General features: G+C 46.3%; 7 protein-coding genes across 7 annotated transcripts; 5 read left to right on the top strand and 2 right to left on the bottom strand.

The window, feature by feature from the left end:
- Positions 1-132: 132 nt before the first annotated feature.
- Positions 133-500, top strand: Pmar_PMAR005907 (retrovirus polyprotein, putative; the record flags this gene model as incomplete). Its single annotated transcript, XM_002769802.1, has 1 exon — positions 133-500. A coding segment is annotated over one exon (368 nt), but the record flags the coding sequence as incomplete, so codon positions are not given.
- A 14-nt stretch (positions 501-514) lies between these two features.
- On the top strand, positions 515-1276 carry Pmar_PMAR005906 (hypothetical protein; the record flags this gene model as incomplete). Its single annotated transcript, XM_002769801.1, has 4 exons — positions 515-676; positions 731-1066; positions 1128-1152; positions 1236-1276. 4 exons carry the CDS (start codon positions 515-517, stop codon positions 1274-1276), a joined length of 564 nt encoding a protein of 187 aa, XP_002769847.1.
- An 872-nt stretch (positions 1277-2148) lies between these two features.
- On the bottom strand, positions 2149-3452 carry Pmar_PMAR005905 (FK506-binding protein, putative; the record flags this gene model as incomplete). Its single annotated transcript, XM_002769800.1, has 7 exons — positions 2149-2184; positions 2258-2338; positions 2425-2470; positions 2525-2660; positions 2711-2812; positions 3007-3131; positions 3208-3452. The coding sequence occupies 7 exons, from the start codon at positions 3450-3452 to the stop codon at positions 2149-2151; spliced, it is 771 nt and encodes a 256-aa protein (XP_002769846.1).
- Positions 3453-3503: 51 nt separating this feature from the next.
- On the bottom strand, positions 3504-6274 carry Pmar_PMAR005904 (liver stage antigen-3, putative; the record flags this gene model as incomplete). Its single annotated transcript, XM_002769799.1, has 6 exons — positions 3504-3697; positions 3768-4845; positions 4938-5043; positions 5200-5308; positions 5621-5853; positions 6138-6274. The coding sequence occupies 6 exons, from the start codon at positions 6272-6274 to the stop codon at positions 3504-3506; spliced, it is 1857 nt and encodes a 618-aa protein (XP_002769845.1).
- A 2517-nt stretch (positions 6275-8791) lies between these two features.
- On the top strand, positions 8792-9929 carry Pmar_PMAR005903 (conserved hypothetical protein; the record flags this gene model as incomplete). The annotated part of the gene is made up of 6 exons (XM_002769798.1): positions 8792-8866; positions 9011-9073; positions 9136-9219; positions 9298-9369; positions 9627-9783; positions 9817-9929. 6 exons carry the CDS (start codon positions 8792-8794, stop codon positions 9927-9929), a joined length of 564 nt encoding a protein of 187 aa, XP_002769844.1.
- Positions 9930-10862: 933 nt separating this feature from the next.
- On the top strand, positions 10863-11633 carry Pmar_PMAR005902 (Transposable element Tc3 transposase, putative; the record flags this gene model as incomplete). Its single annotated transcript, XM_002769797.1, has 1 exon — positions 10863-11633. The coding sequence occupies one exon, from the start codon at positions 10863-10865 to the stop codon at positions 11631-11633; it is 771 nt and encodes a 256-aa protein (XP_002769843.1).
- A 1367-nt stretch (positions 11634-13000) lies between these two features.
- On the top strand, positions 13001-17073 carry Pmar_PMAR005901 (hypothetical protein; the record flags this gene model as incomplete). Its single annotated transcript, XM_002769796.1, has 7 exons — positions 13001-14471; positions 14558-14700; positions 14762-14851; positions 14932-16127; positions 16213-16297; positions 16336-16459; positions 16850-17073. The coding sequence occupies 7 exons, from the start codon at positions 13001-13003 to the stop codon at positions 17071-17073; spliced, it is 3333 nt and encodes a 1110-aa protein (XP_002769842.1).
- Positions 17074-17243: the final 170 nt, after the last annotated feature.

Genomic DNA, 17243 nt, shown 5'->3' with positions numbered 1-17243 from the left:
TGTCTCATGAACAAGAGGTCTGCTGGCGTAATGCCTATGAGAACGACGAGTCGAAGTACATACCCGTGGCAAGTGTTGCATGCTGATATCGTGAGTTATGGTGGATTACATTTGCTCACGCTTATTGATCAGTTCTCGAAGGTTTTTATGTTGGAAAGTATTACATACAATGACTACGGCAAGTATCATATCTGCTCTACAACGGTCATTCAGTCGTCTTGGACCTCCTAGAGTATTGATATGTGATAATGCTAAAAATTTGAACTCGTCAGAGATGCGGTCGTTCTTGGATTCATATGGTACTAAGTTAGAGAATTCGACGAGCTATCATCCACAAGGAAACTCTATTGCTGAACCGGTACATCGAACGTTACATCGATTGGCAAGGTTGCACCGACTGCATTCACCAGGAGATTTGAAGAAGGCGTTACCCAAATTGGTATATGTATATAATTGTCGCCCACATAAAGCGCAGTCACCGTACTATATGCTTTTTGGCCGTAATCCCGTTACCATGGATGGATTGGCGAAGCATAATGGTTATGATCAACGGAAGCTTTACGATGCTTGGGACGATGTTAGGGGTGTTCAAAATCAGCAGTTTCGCAGCAATAAGGTTGCTTATGATCGACGGCATCGTATCCAGAAACCAATATTATATTACGGTGGTCAGATGGTACTTTAGTATAGACGACGACGGCATCTTATGGGAGTTGATGTGAAGCTACAGGACCCATGGGAAGATGGATGGATGGTTCTTAAGCCTCCAAATGAGAAGTTCCCATCCACGGCGGTTATTGAGAAGGGTTTTGTGAAAATGGCTGTCAACTTGGCTTATATACAACCAGATACCCGACTAGAAGTAGAACAAGATATGACCGAGCCTATGGTGAAAGAAAATGATTCATGGTTTGGACTGAGCCAAGATGAAGCTGAGTGGATTACAGCTACATGCGATGTAGTGGATTCAGATGATGAGCAGGGGCCTAGATTTTACTTGAACGGTGATGAAGAAGTCGATGATAGACATGTTACTTTGAGGAGATCCAAAAGAGTTAGGAAGAAGGTTAAAAGATTAACGTTTGGCCTTACGAATACCACATCATATGATTGTAAGTGATTATCAGGCTTCTACTAAAAAGAAGGAAGGATGTAAGGTTGTAGGCGATAATGTGCAAGTTGTCCCATTATGCTGTCCCTCTGTACACAATCCACGCTGAGGCGTCTTCATTTAGCTAAGTCCCTAGTGGACGTAGTCATAAGCTTTATACTTTAAGTATCTACCTGTTGAGTCCTCACCACTACATCCTGGAGGATTATTGATAGAGATCGATACTGATATGACAAGTCGTACTTCAATCGTTGTTCACAATGTATTATGTATGTATAACAACCATATCAGATTCCCCAATATTTATTCTTCACAACAACGAAGGTATCTTTGAGATTAATTGGAAATATGAAGCATCATCATCACCATTTAGCAACGAAGTTTGCATCATCATGATGATTCAATAAGATTGCAATTGTAGCTAGCTCAAACCATCATCATCATCTTGAAGTCTCCATCGTCTATTAGATGAACTTATTCCAACTCCAGGGTGATGGGGGGCGATACGAGTCATTCTTGCCTCTGTTGCTGCTGCCGCTCCTCTTGCTCTTGTTGTTGATTCAGTTTTACATGTGTGGTCCTGAGAGTAAATAGTAGTAGTAGTAGTAGTAGTAGTAGTAGTAGTAGTTGATTGTACTGATGTATAATTTATTAATATCACCTCTACTATTGGATGGATACATGATAATGTGGATGATGATCGGTTATCAGACTCATGCATACTCAACCGGCAGGGCACATTGTCTCCGACGGGACGACTATGCTCTTCTTCTTCTTCATCCTCATCATCTAGTCGTTGTTGTTGTCGTTGTCGTTGATGATGCTGTACGATATCTCCAGTAGTGTTATCAAGGCTGGTTAAACGGGTGATGCTATGGTGATGAGGGAGAGGAAGAGTATCCGATACTTCATGTGATATAATAGTTGATGATGATGATAACCCTGGAGACTTCGCCACCACCATCACCTTCTTCTTTTTCTTCATCACCCCTTGCTTATGATGATTCTCCTGTTCCAGATAGTGTTTGGCAGTGGTGTCAGGAAGGCCTATGGAACTCCTTGAAGTAGTAGTACTAGTATGATGATGATGTATCTACACGTGCATATCGTAGTAGTAGTGGATATCCTTTTATTATTATTCATTACTTTTATGTATTGTTCCTGTTCCCTATCTTCCAGTGTAGATAAACCACTCTCCAACTGTGATTTCACTTCCTTCATTGTTTTCTGACAAAGATTAGCAACAACAACAACATCAAGGATAATCATAAGCATGATGATTATGATTATGGTTTAAATGGCTAAAGTACTACCTTCCTCCTCTCAACCTCTTTCATCTTCTTTAATCTTTCTTCTCTCCTGATTATTATTACCAATATTGTTATATATCATCATCATATTTGATGCTACTACCGTGCTTCCTTTAATCTTTCCATAATAACTTTCGTGGATGATATCGACTTGATATCATCCCTAAGAGTACCACCATCACCACCATCACTGCCTTCTTCACTGATGATATCATCTTCACTAACAACTAGATCACTACCTGATGAACACCACCATATCATCTTGATGATGATGATGATAAGTCCATACCCAGATCCATTGAATCCAAATCATCATCATCATCATCATCATCACAGTTCTCTTCCTCATGATGTAATCTATCTAACTCTTGTGCAACATCCTTCTCAGCCTCTACAATAATAGAGTATGTAACCAAGAATCCAACCTCCTAATCCTCCTCTTCCTCCTCATCATCATCATCATGCTACTACTACTACTACTACTACCTTTGATCATTTCATCTAATTTCTGCCTCTTTAGTCGATACTGTCTTCCGTTATTATTAGAAAACTTACCACTCCCCTTCTGATGGTATGATAGACTACCATCTTCTGCTGCTGCTTCTCCTCTTGTTCTAGATCCCTTCTTAGTAAATAGTTTACCCTCTTCTACTGCCTTAATCAGGGCCTCGTCCCTCCTCATCTCCCAATGAGCATGGAAATCAGCCAATCTGATGATGATGATCATCATCACCATCATAAGGAGAGGAGTTGCAAGGTGAATGAACTTTATACTACTACTATTACTTTTCACTATCCTCTAGTAGTCTATCCTTCAATGCTATCTCCTCCTCTATATCCGCCATTAATTCTGATACATCCGATGACTCCTCCGATGATACATCATCATCATCGTCATTATCATTATCAATCTTCTTCTTATTATTATTCCCACCACCCTTACCATCACCATGACCAGTATCACTTTCCTCACTAGCTTCATCATCAAGGAATCTCTTTAACAACAGCATATGTCGTCTTGATGATCGCATCTTTAATAATCCTGAAGATTACCATAATCATCATCATGCTCATGCTCATGCTCATTTGTATATGGTTCTGATGATAGTAAGAAGCAACAATATAACAACAGCAACAACAACAATACCATCACCAGCAGCACCTACTAGGGGACTTTTCTCCATGATGATGATGGCCTCCTTTTGATTCCTCTGACGCTTGGACTCGTCGACGATAATCGTCATCACTTTCGTCGTCGTCGGGGGCTTCTTGGCTTCTTCGACATTGATTAGTTTTCCGCCGTTTAGGAGATGGTGAGGGTAGAGATTTCATCATCCTATGCTTACGATAGAGATGACGATGCGGAGAGGATAATGATGATAAGGACTCATCCCACTCGGACTCCAACGTATCTTCAACATCATCACCATCATCATTATGAACCTCCACTGTAGATGGTATAACATCATCATCATCATTATGAACCTCCACTGTAGATGGTATAACATCATCATCATTATGAACCTCCACTGTAGATGGTATAACATCATCATCATTATGAACCTCCACTGTAGATGGTATAACATCATCATCATTATGAACCTCCACTGTAGATGGTATAACATCATCATCATCATTATGAACCTCCACTGTAGATGGTATAACATCACCATCATCATGATGAACCTCCACTGTAGATGGTATAACATCATCATCATCATTATGAACCTCCACTGTAGATGGTATAACATCATCATCATTATGAACCTCCACTGTAGATGGTATAACATCATCATCATCATCATTATGAACCTCCACTGTAGATGGTATAACATCATCATCATCATTATGAACCTCCACTGTAGATGGTATAACATCATCATCATCATTATGAACCTCCACTGTAGATGGTATAACATCATCATTACCATCATTAGTATTTCTGTGGAGAGGATGTTTTATTAGCATTTGATCTAGTGTACTAGGAAAGAGTGATCCATTGTTATTCTCATGAGTAGTAGGTATGAATCGTGTTGTACTAGTATTATTATTATCAAGTTCCATATCAAGCTGTTCCCATTCATCATAGGTCACATCATCATCACCATCAGATTCATCACCACCAACTTTATTCTCCTCCTCTTCCTCTTCCTCCTGTATAATAATATTAGTAATAGTAGGTGGAGTAGATTCAATAATCGTGGGGCTAGATTGAGTAGGAAAGATGACTTCTTGTGTCGGCATAGTCAATGATGATGATAAACCCCCCAACTCATGTTTTATATTACCCATCATATCCCCATCATCACCACCATCACCATCATCATCACCATCACCATCATCACCATCAACAACAACCTTCCCTGGTCTGGGATCTACTCTATCTTTACTATCATCATCATCATAATCATCGTTATACCCTTGCTGAGATTAGAACAACAATGAGAACTAGTAGTAGTAGCAGTTGTTGTTGTTGTTATTACAACTCTCCATTCACTCATCTTATGATGTAATACTGCCTTCAATGCTGCCCTCTTACTACTGCTACTATGATGATGATGTATGGTGGTGGTATTCAATCTTCCTTGGGAAGCCTTCTTATTATCATCATCATCTCGTTTTCTAGTATTACCACTACCACTAGCATAATTTAACATACTTCTTTGAGTAGTCATCAACGACTCTCTTCTTATTACTTCTTCAACACTATTATTATTAGACAATGATGATGATAATAATGATGTTGATGATGATGTTGATGATGTTGATAAACCATACCCAAATGACCCAATAACCAGATGATGATGATGAATATCATTATTCACCCAACAATCACCACCACCATGACCATGACCACCATGACCATGACCACCATGACCATTACTGTCTTGTGATAATGATGATGAAGTACTCCCTTTGTTACTATCACCATTCATCATGACAACACTACCATCCTGATAGTAATTATAATAACTTATTATTAATATCGTCCAACCTTCTTCTTCCTCCTATCTAGTCCTCCTCTTCCTTCCCCTTGTACACCTGTTTTATTATTATGGTTGAATCCATAATAATCTAATGATGATATATCATATGTTAATTTAGGTCCCTTCAATCTATCCATTATCTTACATCGTACTTCATTATCAGATATCACTGACTAAAGAATAATAACAATAACAATAATAACTACTACTACTTACATGTTTAATGTTCTGTTGTCGCTTTATTAGTCTATCTTTAATACCTCTCAATCTACGTTTCTCTACTCGCAGCTGTTGCTTACTACTAGACGCCTCCTCCTTCTCCGCCACCATCGTAGTAGTAGTAATATTGTGATGGACACAACTAGTATCCTCATCCTTATCTTCGTCTATCAATTCATCATTATCATCATCACGACAAGATGTACTCTTATCATGAGTATTACATCTACTACCGTTATAATATTGATAAGAATCTAAAATGATGATGATGATATTAATAATAACAAATAGCAAGTAACAATAGACAACTGACTTTCGTTTTTATTATTCTCCTTATTATTCTCATCAAGTTCCCTATAGTATAATGATCGTCTAAGTCTGGGTTTAGGTGGGAAATTAATCCTATTACTACCTAACATGGTAGTATGCTGCTCTTCTATATCCAATCTAACAACAACAATATTATTATTACTACTAGTATTCTAATCAACAATATGATGATATACTTACTCTCCAACACTCTCTGATGATAATGATGATGGAGTTATATTATTCATCGTATTATCTGATGATTCTTCTACCCCTTTCGTATCATCATCATCATCTTCTGCTGCTGCTGCTGCATTACTATTAATATCAATTATCATTATCAATATACAATGCTACTCAACAATAATCATGTTCATGCTGCTCATGCTAACATTGAGTAGTAGTACCACGCAGACGCCACACATACGTAGATGATGAAGAATGTAATAGAAATGCCATTACCGGGAACTGAACCCACACCCTCCTCGGCAGCCTAGTCATGGAAGGTTCAAGTGTGTTCAAGGTATCAAGTGTTGTCCACTCGTGAACAGTGGGCGTGTCCAAACACTGTCACTAAACTTTGTGTCCTAAATCACTAAATTTCAGCGCGCGCCCTTATAGTCGATATATAGCGCGACTTCGTTTCAACGGCGTTAGAGACCGAAGGGAAACAAGTGAACCAAAAACCGAAGGGAAACAGATGAGCCAGAAACCCGAAGAGAAACAGATGAACCAAAAACCCGAAGGGAAGCAAGTTAACGAAGAGGGTTCAGCGGGCCAGGCGGATCTGTATCAAGTCCATGTCTCATTGGACAAACTCGACTCTCGCTTTGTGAGCTACATTTTGATTTACCTTCCAAGTTTTTTTTGAGCTGCAAAACCCAACACTATATCATTCACCATGCAGATCACTATACTTCGAACAGTATGACTCATCGAAGATCACTTATTAATGATGCTGATGGGCTTTTCGAGCTTCGGTCGACCACAGGAGTGGTGGAATGTTTGATGTACTTGCACTTGATTGCTCAACTTGGGGACTTGTCAGCGAAACTTTTGTCCTGAATTATTGAGTGGAAAGTGAATTCATCGACGCATTACGAGTTGAGTTGTTGGTTTGCGGGTTGACAGAGAAGTAACCGGTCCTAAGCCCCTGATTATTAGACGATCAAAGTTTCTTGGCATCCACGACAATGCATTTCTCCGGCGGAAGAAGCACGGTAGGTAAAAAGAAGACTGAATACCGATGCCAGACCTCTCGAAGACTTTTTCTCTGACGTGTCGTTAACCCTGTTGGATCTTTGTGGAACCTGGCAAGTAATAGCAGTTGATATAATCTCCGTCTCAAGTCTTGACACGCGAGATTTTTCACCCACTTAATCGAACAACTGTTCAGCCAGTTTGCGTTGATACCGTTCGCGTGGAGGAAGGTTTGAGCAGCCTCTCCGACGTAGGCGTATCTCTCTCTCTTCTCGTCAAAAGATATCACGTACGTTGACGGAGGGGAATCTAGCGGTAGCGGGTAGTAATAGCAACATCATACCTCATGCGGGAAAGGCCTGCACGGCATATAAAAATAGCGGTTAGTCGAGTTATATGTTTGTCTATCCATCCAACGGTGTGAAGGATGTTCTTTTTCTTAACCTTAGGCGCGCATAAATCGATTACAGGGGCGCGCGCGTCTAATTTAGTGATTTAGGACACAAAGTTTAGTGACACGGTTTGTTTGCGCCTTTATCAGGCGCATCATGCGCCTTGCCTCAGGCAAGTTGCCTGCGAACCGTTTCGAAGTTTGACATGCACTTCAGGACCAACGTTTCAGGACTAGAATTTTGTCATCGTAACTGTATTGTCATGGGAGTCTCACGCTGTCAGAGATTGATGATGCTCCATAGTCTGCGCGCGCGTGTGTAGTCCGTGATGCGTCACTTTTTTCATCTGTTCGTGGGTGCATGATAATGGATGCCCGATTTCATGACCGCAGATGGGACCAAGGGTGAGAGTCAGTGTTTTTACCCTTTTGAGATAATCATGGCATCGGGTGCTACAGTCGGAAGAGCAGCAATACCAACACTCACTAATGTGCCTCTCCAAATTCGCTGCGTAATAATTTCCATCGCGAAGTTCATGTGCTATCATCGGGGTGATGGTGCCCATAATACGAGTTCTGATATGATGGGACTCCGTTGTGGTCAAAGATTTAAGCAGGATGACCTAGTCGTTCCTTTTACACAGTTTGTTACTAACGCGCCTGATAGAGCGTTGTGGCGTGCCTAGCCTTTGCTGGGTTGCGTTAGGCCCCTGTAGCGTGCCTGACCTTTCCTGGTAAGAATTGCGTTAGACCATTACAGTGTGCCTAGCCATTTCTTATATGGATTGCGTTAGGCCCCTGTAGCGTGCCTAACCTTTCCTAGTATGAATTGCGTTAGACCACTGTAGCGTGTCTAACCTTTCCTGGGATGGATTGCGGTAGACCATTATAGTGTGCCTAGCCTTTCCTTTCATGGATTGCGTTAGACCACTATAGCGTGCCTAACCTTTCCTGGTATGAATTGCGTTAGTTGATTATAGGCCTTTGGACCCGAATTTCGGGTTTCATTTGAAACCCGAATGCCCAACCTTTTCTTCCGTGAGCTGTGTTAGACCCTTGAAGTGTGAGACCGAATTGTGTCAGACCGTTGTTGTATGTTGATTTTCTCTGATTTCATGTACTGTACTTTACGTGTGATTCACATGATGTGAACTGACTGTTTCAATGAGAGTTATTTATCAACTTGCGTATATCCTCACAACATGACCACTCGATATCTTATCACTCAGTGACGTTCTTGTCGTTGGCAGGAGTGTTTCTCGTAATGTCTAATGTAAGCGCATCTGCTAAACGACGTGCACGAGCGAAGAATACAAAGGAGCGGTTGTTTGCTGGAGCTGTAGGATTTTCTGGAATTTAAGCTCAGTACCGTTGAACTCTATATCATAAACCAATATCAAACAGTTTGATTCAAATCATTGTTCCTCGGACGGTCCTACGACTTGCTATAAATATTTGCAATTGTGTCTATTATGCTCTTCAGAACGATGCTGAGGGAGATAGGAGCAAGCCTGAAGATCGCTGTGGTCAGCTCAAGGAGACGCGAGTAGTAATATTGTGTACCCACGTCATCATATTCATGATGTCAAAAATTCACAAATGTTGCAGAACGTTGATCAACTAGCTAGAGAAATTTCCGCCTTGAAGGACAGTATAGCTGATCGAAATATGCTCCGTGAGAGCTTGGAGAAGGTGAGGATTCAATTCATTCTACTACTATTACTACCGGCCATTGTCCTTGCTGTGACACTCTTCTATTAGTGTGGTAAGGTACAAACTGCTTCGGAGGACTGCGAGCAGAAGATGCAAAAGCTGAAGGTTCAACTGCAGAGAGCGTCAGATGTAGGTTCTGCAATTGTTTTTATTTTGATGTTACAGATTGAAGACTTCCGGTAACAGGACGGAAGCATTGATTAGCCTATGGCATTTATTAGGCCCTAATCATAATTTTTATGATTTCTCTGTTTATAATTTCGGGTGTATAGCCGTTATCTTCTATGATTGAGGCTCGTAGCCCTTCCGAATTTATAGTTGTCGCTCTTTTTGTCAGTGTCATTGACTCAATCAGATTGAAGACTCGTCTACATTCTTGGCATTAGGACCTTGGATGTGCGAAGGCTGCTAGAGTTCACGCTGAGAAGGAGTCAATATCTTTGAGCATTCAAGTGCAAGAGAAGACCAGGGAGCTCAAGCGGGTACAAGCTGAGCTTGACGAAGCTCAGAGAGGAAAGGAGCAGCTGCAGCATGAGGCTGAAAGTGGGTACCTCAGCAGGTATCTGTATCTGGCAGGTACAATGTCCCATGCGGGTGTGCGAGATCAGCACGGTTCCCATGATACAAGTCCATCACCTGCCGTCTATTTATGCGTCGGGCGTAATCCAGAAAATACACTTCAATATTAACCAGGATCTGGAAGGCCGTCAAATGCGAGATGATGCCTTCACGCATCACGAAGTCCACGATATGGCAATGGCACATGTTCCACTCTAGGCAAGTTAGACGCATGGCACATGTTCCACTCTAGGCAAGTTAGACGCATGGCACATGTTCCACTCAAGACGGGAGTTAGACGCATGGCACATGTTCCACTCTAGGCAAGTTAGACGCATGGCACATGTTCCACTCTATACGAGTTGGGCACGCAGCGCAAGACTATCAAAATATACACACGGTCAAGGCCCCTAACTCAAGGGTTAAAGATATAGGAAACAACGTGAATTTCCAAGGGTTCACTCACAATGTTTTTCTATCCTGTCACGAGCTCCTGGAGCTCAGCTCCAAGATATAGAAGTGCATTGACTAACTAGCACATCACCCTACCACTACAGTCATCAGTAATCATTTATTACCACCAAAGGACAGAGCCTCTCCTTTTTCATTCTTATCCATGTGGCGATGATCATGGAGAATCTCCATTGGAGATGCCCACGACACTCATCACAGTCTTGTCTCGCATCACTGGTCGTGTGGACTAGTGATAAACGCCGCATTGCGTCTCCTCATTGGACGTCATGAAACAAACATACAAAAAACGCCTGTACGAGTGATGCCTCCAGCAAACAACACCATATAACACCTTACAATAACATATAAACCCCCTCACAAAATAATAGAACATGCAGTATTTTTTCGATTTCTCTGTTATTACTGCGACTCAGGTTGTGAGATTTCGTGTGTGAGGGTATCACTTATGTAGAAACAAAAATATATCAGAGTCGTATCATTATTCGCTCGCTTTAGTAAAATTTCTGAAACGGTCAATTTTCCCGCGCTTTCAAAAAAATAGAACACCATCTCAGACGGATCCGTATTGATCACCGAGCGACTATTCGCATATGCCCCGCGCTAGAGCTGTTACTCCACATACACAGGAGCTCATCCGTATCATGGGAAGCACTCGCCTACCGAACCGTGAGGCTAAATATACCCATAGTGAGATTGCCAGCTGCCACGGAGTATCCAGGCCAGTTGTCAGCAAGATACTCGCGAAGGCACCCCAGACCTACCCGCCCCAGCCTCCCGAGCGACGTGGGGGCAAGCCGGTATTATCCGATAGGCAGAAACGGCACATCATGAGAGAGTTTACGAAGGATCCCGACGTCACGTGCACCAAGATCGTGCGTATTTGTAAGGTTAGCGTGTCCCCACAGACGGTAAGGCGTTTTCTGAGGTCGAGCGGGGCTGCTTATGCTAAGATTCCAACAGCTCCAAGGTTAACTCCGGCCCATAAAGCAGCCCGAGTGAGTTTTGCCTCCGAGCACTTGCTTGCGGAGACTGATTTCTCGACGTGGATTTTCTCTGACGAAAAGCGATTCAATTTGGACGGCCCAGACGGCCTGCGCTACCGATGGATGTTTCCCGGACAAGAGAAAGCGGTTCTGTCGAAAAGAGCATTTGGTGGTGGGTCTATCATGGTCTGGGGTGGGATAGCTGGATCTCATAAAGTAGCCCTGGTGGAAATACAGAGCAACATGAACAGCAAGGTCTACCAGTCCATGCTCGAGATGAACTTGCTACCATTCCTGGAAGCGGGGGAGGAGGAAGGAATCGAGTACACCTTCCAACAAGACAATGCGAGGCCTCACGTATCTTCTTCAACTAAATAATGGCTGGCACGCAATGGCGTGGCAATCGTCCAGTGGCCAGCAGTGAGTCCAGATCTGAACTGCATCGAGCACTGCTGGGGCAGGATGGCTCTAGCCGTCTATGCAGGGGGTAGAGGCAGAGAAATCGAAAAAATCCTGTATGTTCTATTATTTTGTCAGGGGGTTTAGTCGCCTAATTTGATTAGGTTTAAATACCCCTGCGTAACGGATATACTACACTCCGAATTTCGGAGTCCGAAAAGTAGAAATATGTGAATGAAATAGCAATTTGATATAGCACGCAGTGTTATAATAGTTTCACTCGAATACTCATTACAGCAAATAACATAACGATTACTGAGAGCCTTACTATGGGCCCCACAGTGTGGGGTCGTCCAAGTGTGCAGCTTTCGGAAGCCTTACGTATTATGAACTATAACACAACAAGCAGCAGACGCAAGCAGAGAAGACACCAAGAAATCTCCTGGGCTGCCCAGGAGACATCCCTGGGCAGCCGCTGCCCAGGCTGGGCAGCTTGCCCAGGCTGGGCTAGCTCGCTTCGCTCGCTTGGCCTTATTTACTTGTCACTAATCCAAGCACATTATGGCATGCGCCATATAGCTTGGATTAAGGGCATTTGCTTGGATTACGGGATATTGCTTGGGATAAGGAAGCGAGCTTGGGTTTAGGTAATTTTCCGCCATTGAGGCCACCGCTCGTCTAGAAGGTAAAGGGTACAAGCAGCGCCCCTTTGTCTTCCGGGGCGTCTCAAGCTCTGCCAATCCCGCCAGTATGGAGTCGGGAAACTGCTAAGGTCGGCGCGGGTTGAGGGACCCCCGTCGATCGTTAATACTCTTCCCTCTCATCAGCATAACTCTCGTTCACCGTCGCAGTTGTCCACGTGGGGTATTGGGCAATCTCAAGCTGGACGAGATGTTCCTGATGCTGTTTACCCGTATTCCTCCGCTATGCCGAAGCAGGTCACTAACTCTTGCCTGAGCTGGTCGCACTGTTCGAGTTCCGCGAGAGGTGAGCCGGAAGCAGGTCTGTCAACACCAAAGTCATGCGACATAAGTCGGCCTTCTGGAACAGAGCTGCCATGTCCTGTTCTTACTCACTCCATCAGCCCCCAGCCCGTGAGTATGCCTTCATCGCCATCGTCGTACACGCTCGCCTTGCACAAGGATCCGGTAGAGGATCGACTATGCTCGGTGGCCTTGGATATTCAACACCGCACGGTTTTACTGGACTCCCCACCCGAGTTAACAATCTCGGTCGACATAGTGGATGCTGCTCTGTCGCCAAACTCTGTGGGTCTCCATAAACCACCTGCCCGTATATCAAGAATTCGCGGGGTCGTGGACTCGGGGGCGGGCAAGAGCTATATAATGTTCGGCAACTCCTCTGAGCATACTACTGAGTCGGCCAAGTTTCATAGGATACCCACAGCGGTTTGGGTGGGACTGGCTGATGGCAGTCGCTGTAGCATCACGGAGATGATTGCGGTTGTCGTGACCGTGAGAAAGCCTTTGGAGGCGTCGCTCGGTCCAGTCAACGTCTCTGTCCTCCCAAACCATGAGCGAAACAGCGAGACATGTATGCTGATTGGACGCGACCTCGGAGCAGCCTTGGGCCTCTGCTTGGACCTGGGTGCAGGTGTTGTTCGCAGCGCTGAGAAATCAGCCGACGAACCTATCGTGGACAACTCCGATTTCGTTCGGTATGTTGATCAACTCAGTGCCACTACTGCTGCCCAGCCCAGACTTGTCGATGCATGCACGACGGAATATCTAACGCCATCCTTGCCTGAAGATCTATCCAAGAAGGTCAAGGCCTTGATAAACCGTTCGGTCGCGGAGGGCTTTTTCCAAGAGCCAACCTTGCCAGGGTATCGACTTGCTTTTCGTAACCTCAGTAAAGAGGACAAACCGGACTGTGTCGAACAGGTGGCGGCCCTCTTCGTAGATCTCCCGGATACTCCAATAGCCACTGCCAAAAGCCGTCTATATGCACTGCATGCCTACAAGAAGCTCGCAGAGGGCCAGAAATCAGTGTACAGCAAGCTCATCGAGGCATACGTGGCGAGAGGTTTCTGGCGGCCTGTGTCCGGTGACGAGGTCACTTCAACTAGGATCACTTTGCCGCCGTGTCCATGCTTCGTCACGAACTGGGAACGAAAGCCTAGGGTGGTGCTGGACTGTAGACCGGTTAACCAAGCTTTAGGCAAAGTTTCAAGTCCACGGGTCATCCCCTGGACTCTGATCCTCGCGATGCGTTTGCAGGGAGATGTTGTGCTGCTACAAGGCGACTGCGAGGCCGCATTTTACAAATGCAGGCTCTTGCGTCATACTGTGTTGATTCAGGCGGCTACTGGTCTCTTTGAGTGTCTGAGAGTGAGCTTTGGCCTCCATTTCGGCCCTGGGTCTTTGACGACAGGGATTCACCGGATTGAGACTAGCATCCGCAACGTGCTGACTGAGCTGTGGCCCTTAGTCAACATGGTGATCCGGTGGTATGTGGACGACCTCGTCATGTCGGCAGACGATGTGGCGATAGCAGTCGCAGGGTTTGCTATGGTCATCTATGCTCTACTGCTCCTCGGTTTCAGCGCACAGATGGCGAAGGTGGCCGCCCTGGTCCATTCCTCAGTGGTCAACCAGTTCAAGGAGGCGTGTCGTCAATACGGCGTTCAGCTTCCGGTGAAGGAGCGGGTTGAGATTCTTGGCCTCACAGCTTCCTTCGACGACAACCACCTAGTTCTCGACTGCAATCGACAGTCTCGGTGGTCTGTAGTTGAGGCATTTCTCGAGTGTCGCTCACCGACAAACGTCTGGCCTTCCAAGCGGCTGGCGCGGCTGCGTATGATGTGGGACAAATCCATCCGATCGAGCGCCTGGTCTCGGATTGCCTTCGAGCCATAGTGGGACGAGCCTTTAGTCATCTAGCTTGGGGTACGGAGTACGACATCGGCAAGCTGTCCGACCATTTGAGAGAAGCGTACTGTGCCATACTTGACTGGCTGAGGGAGCTCACTCCCGCTGATAAATGTATGCACCGGTCGCTACTGAGATCCTGCAAGAGCGAACCGGTGAGGTTGATCCTAGAGACTGATGCCAGCTTGACCGGAGGTGGCTTCTCGCTGTGGGTAGGCTCGGATAGTGCTCAAGTCGGCGACTGTGGTACATTCGAATTGGGTAGTGCGGCATGGCGGTGGACTGCGAGATCCAGCTGTTGGCACAGTAACAGAAGGGAGCTGGCGGCCCTGTGGCGTGGCATCCTCTTCACCAGCACATTACTCACAGCCTGGATTTCCTCGCAGTCAAGTCCCGATCGAGCCGTTCTGGTTATACGGACGGACAACGCCGCTTGTGCTCGGTGGGCCAACGACGTCAAGGTATCTCGTGCACTGGAAGCACGGGCACTGCAGAGACTGGCGGCAGCAATTCGGGCTGAGATCGTGCTGATCAAAGCCCATGGGGTAGAAGTCAGTATGCGGCATCTCCCCGGAGTCTTAAACGTACGAGCCGACAGGCTTTCGAGAGCTCTGGAGCGTAAGACCAGGGGTGGGTCTCAGCTAGGGCGGCTCATGCAAGACCATCTCGACCCACCGGTGCGAGTCGCTCAGGAACTGGACGATTTTGTCTGCCGTCTGGGTGAGCTGCCAGTTGCCAAGAGGGTCGACGTCCCCCAGTTTGAGCCTATCGGTCAGCCTTTCGACCGAGTCTGTCAGTTACAGGAATGTGATACCCCGGTCGAGACACATTCCGTTGGCCTGGCCGACACCGTGGCTTCTCGGAGCTGGGATGTCGACTGCGCTCTGCATGGATGGAAGACGCTCCGCTTTGCCTTTCAGGCGTGGTCGGGATCAGTGGCTATACCGTCGGACTATCCCACGGCCTACAGTGACGAGGATGTCTGGTCTTTCATACGATCCTTACAGCGGTCATCGCGTGCCGCGGTAGTGGATGGTGCGGAGAACCGGAAGCTACCTACCAAATTCCATGTCGATAAGGATGGCACACTTTTCTACAAGTGCGTGGGCGCGGATGGCAAGCTGTTCCTCGCCTTTTACGTGCCCAGTGATTGTAACTTTACACGCCGGCTACTGGCGCGGGTCTACCATAAGGCCGGTGCACACTGCAGTGCCCAGGCGACCGTTGAACGTGCTATTGAGGCGGGGTTTTTTACCCCCAGGCTCCGACAAGTGGTCACCAACGAGATGGCGACATGTGTGAGATGCCAGGTCTTGAGCAGTAGGCGCGAATGGGCGGTCACTCCCGGCCAAGCGGGGGGAGGCCCGGGATTCGATCTGTACAGGCTGGCCCTCGAAACCCCCGAGCCCTACCTCTGGGTTGGCATCGACGTCCTATCCCTTGGGCCCTTCAAGTGCCTGACGTGCGTTTGCCTCCTTACGAAACACGCCTGCTGGATCGCGCTGGGTGGCGGCCAGACGGCTGAAGAACTGCTTGAGGCGACTGAGAGGGTCGCTCGCCGGCAAGGCGGTTGCAGGTTCCGGTACATAGTGTGTGATGGAGCGGTAGGGAGCAGGACCTACACCATGGAGGTAGGGAGACGGCTGAACGCGCAAGTCGTGTTGCAGGACCCAAGAGCCCCTTGGGCCGGCGGGTTCGAAACTCATCACCGGATCGGGCTCAAAGCAGCACGAGTCTTGTTTCACGGCTACAGTAGGAACTGTGACTGGGGAAACTCGGTTGTTGCCCAGGACTTCTGCGACGAGGTGTGCAGTATCATCAACTCGCGTCCTTTGACTAGCGGCGACGTCACCCAGGACGCTCGGGTAGTCGCACTCACCCCGAACTCTTTGCGATTCGGCTATTCATTGAGAGGTCACCAAGGAGTGGGGTTGATCACCCCGGATCTTGCAGGGAGTTCTGAGGCGATGGATGATGCTGAGAAGTCTGCTTTCGTCGGCCGTCGCGCACATCTAATGAGATCATTCGTCAACCATTACCTTCCGGCCCGTCGTCGAGCAGTCTTCGAAACGTTAAGCGGGGGTAGCCGCCCTACGCAACCCTTCCGAGTGGGTGACTCGGTCATCATTCATCAGCCGTCGCGGAAGCAGGACGCATGCTGGCGAACCGGATGGGTTGTCAGCTGCCTATCTACGCACAGATACAGAGTATTGCACTCGTCACCACGGGCTGGAGCAGAGAGGATCACCATCGAGAATCACTACAACCTGCACCCGTTGAAGCTTGCTTGTGAAGTGCACGCAGGTCCCACTCTGGTCGGTGCTAGACTTAGAGTCCTGCTGTCACACGCCGATGGCTTCCGGGATTATCATTGGGGTACCATCTTGGTTGATCGAAGCGAAGATGATCGTGTACTCATCGTGTGGGACGTTGCAGATGAAGGTGTGTCCGCCCGTGAATGGCTAGCTCTCTCTCAAGAGACTTGGGACTACGGGGAGGGGCATGTCACGCCTGATGACCAGCCGTGATAGTCTACTTGCTCGCCCTGGAGAAACGCCCCGAAGCCGTGATGATTCGTTATATATTGAGTATTGAGTATTATTGCTAATTCAGTGACTGCATGTATACTCCGTAGCCATCTGGCTCAAGTATTCTCTTTGCTTGTTTATACGATGGCGAGTAGCGTTCGGCAGTCGGA

Source organism: Perkinsus marinus, assembly GCF_000006405.1.
Source record: "Perkinsus marinus ATCC 50983 genomic scaffold scf_1104296964856, whole genome shotgun sequence".
Classification (NCBI taxonomy): Eukaryota; Perkinsozoa; order Perkinsida; family Perkinsidae; genus Perkinsus; species Perkinsus marinus.
Note: the sequence above shows the minus strand (reverse complement) of the source record. Positions and strands in the feature narration are given on the sequence as shown.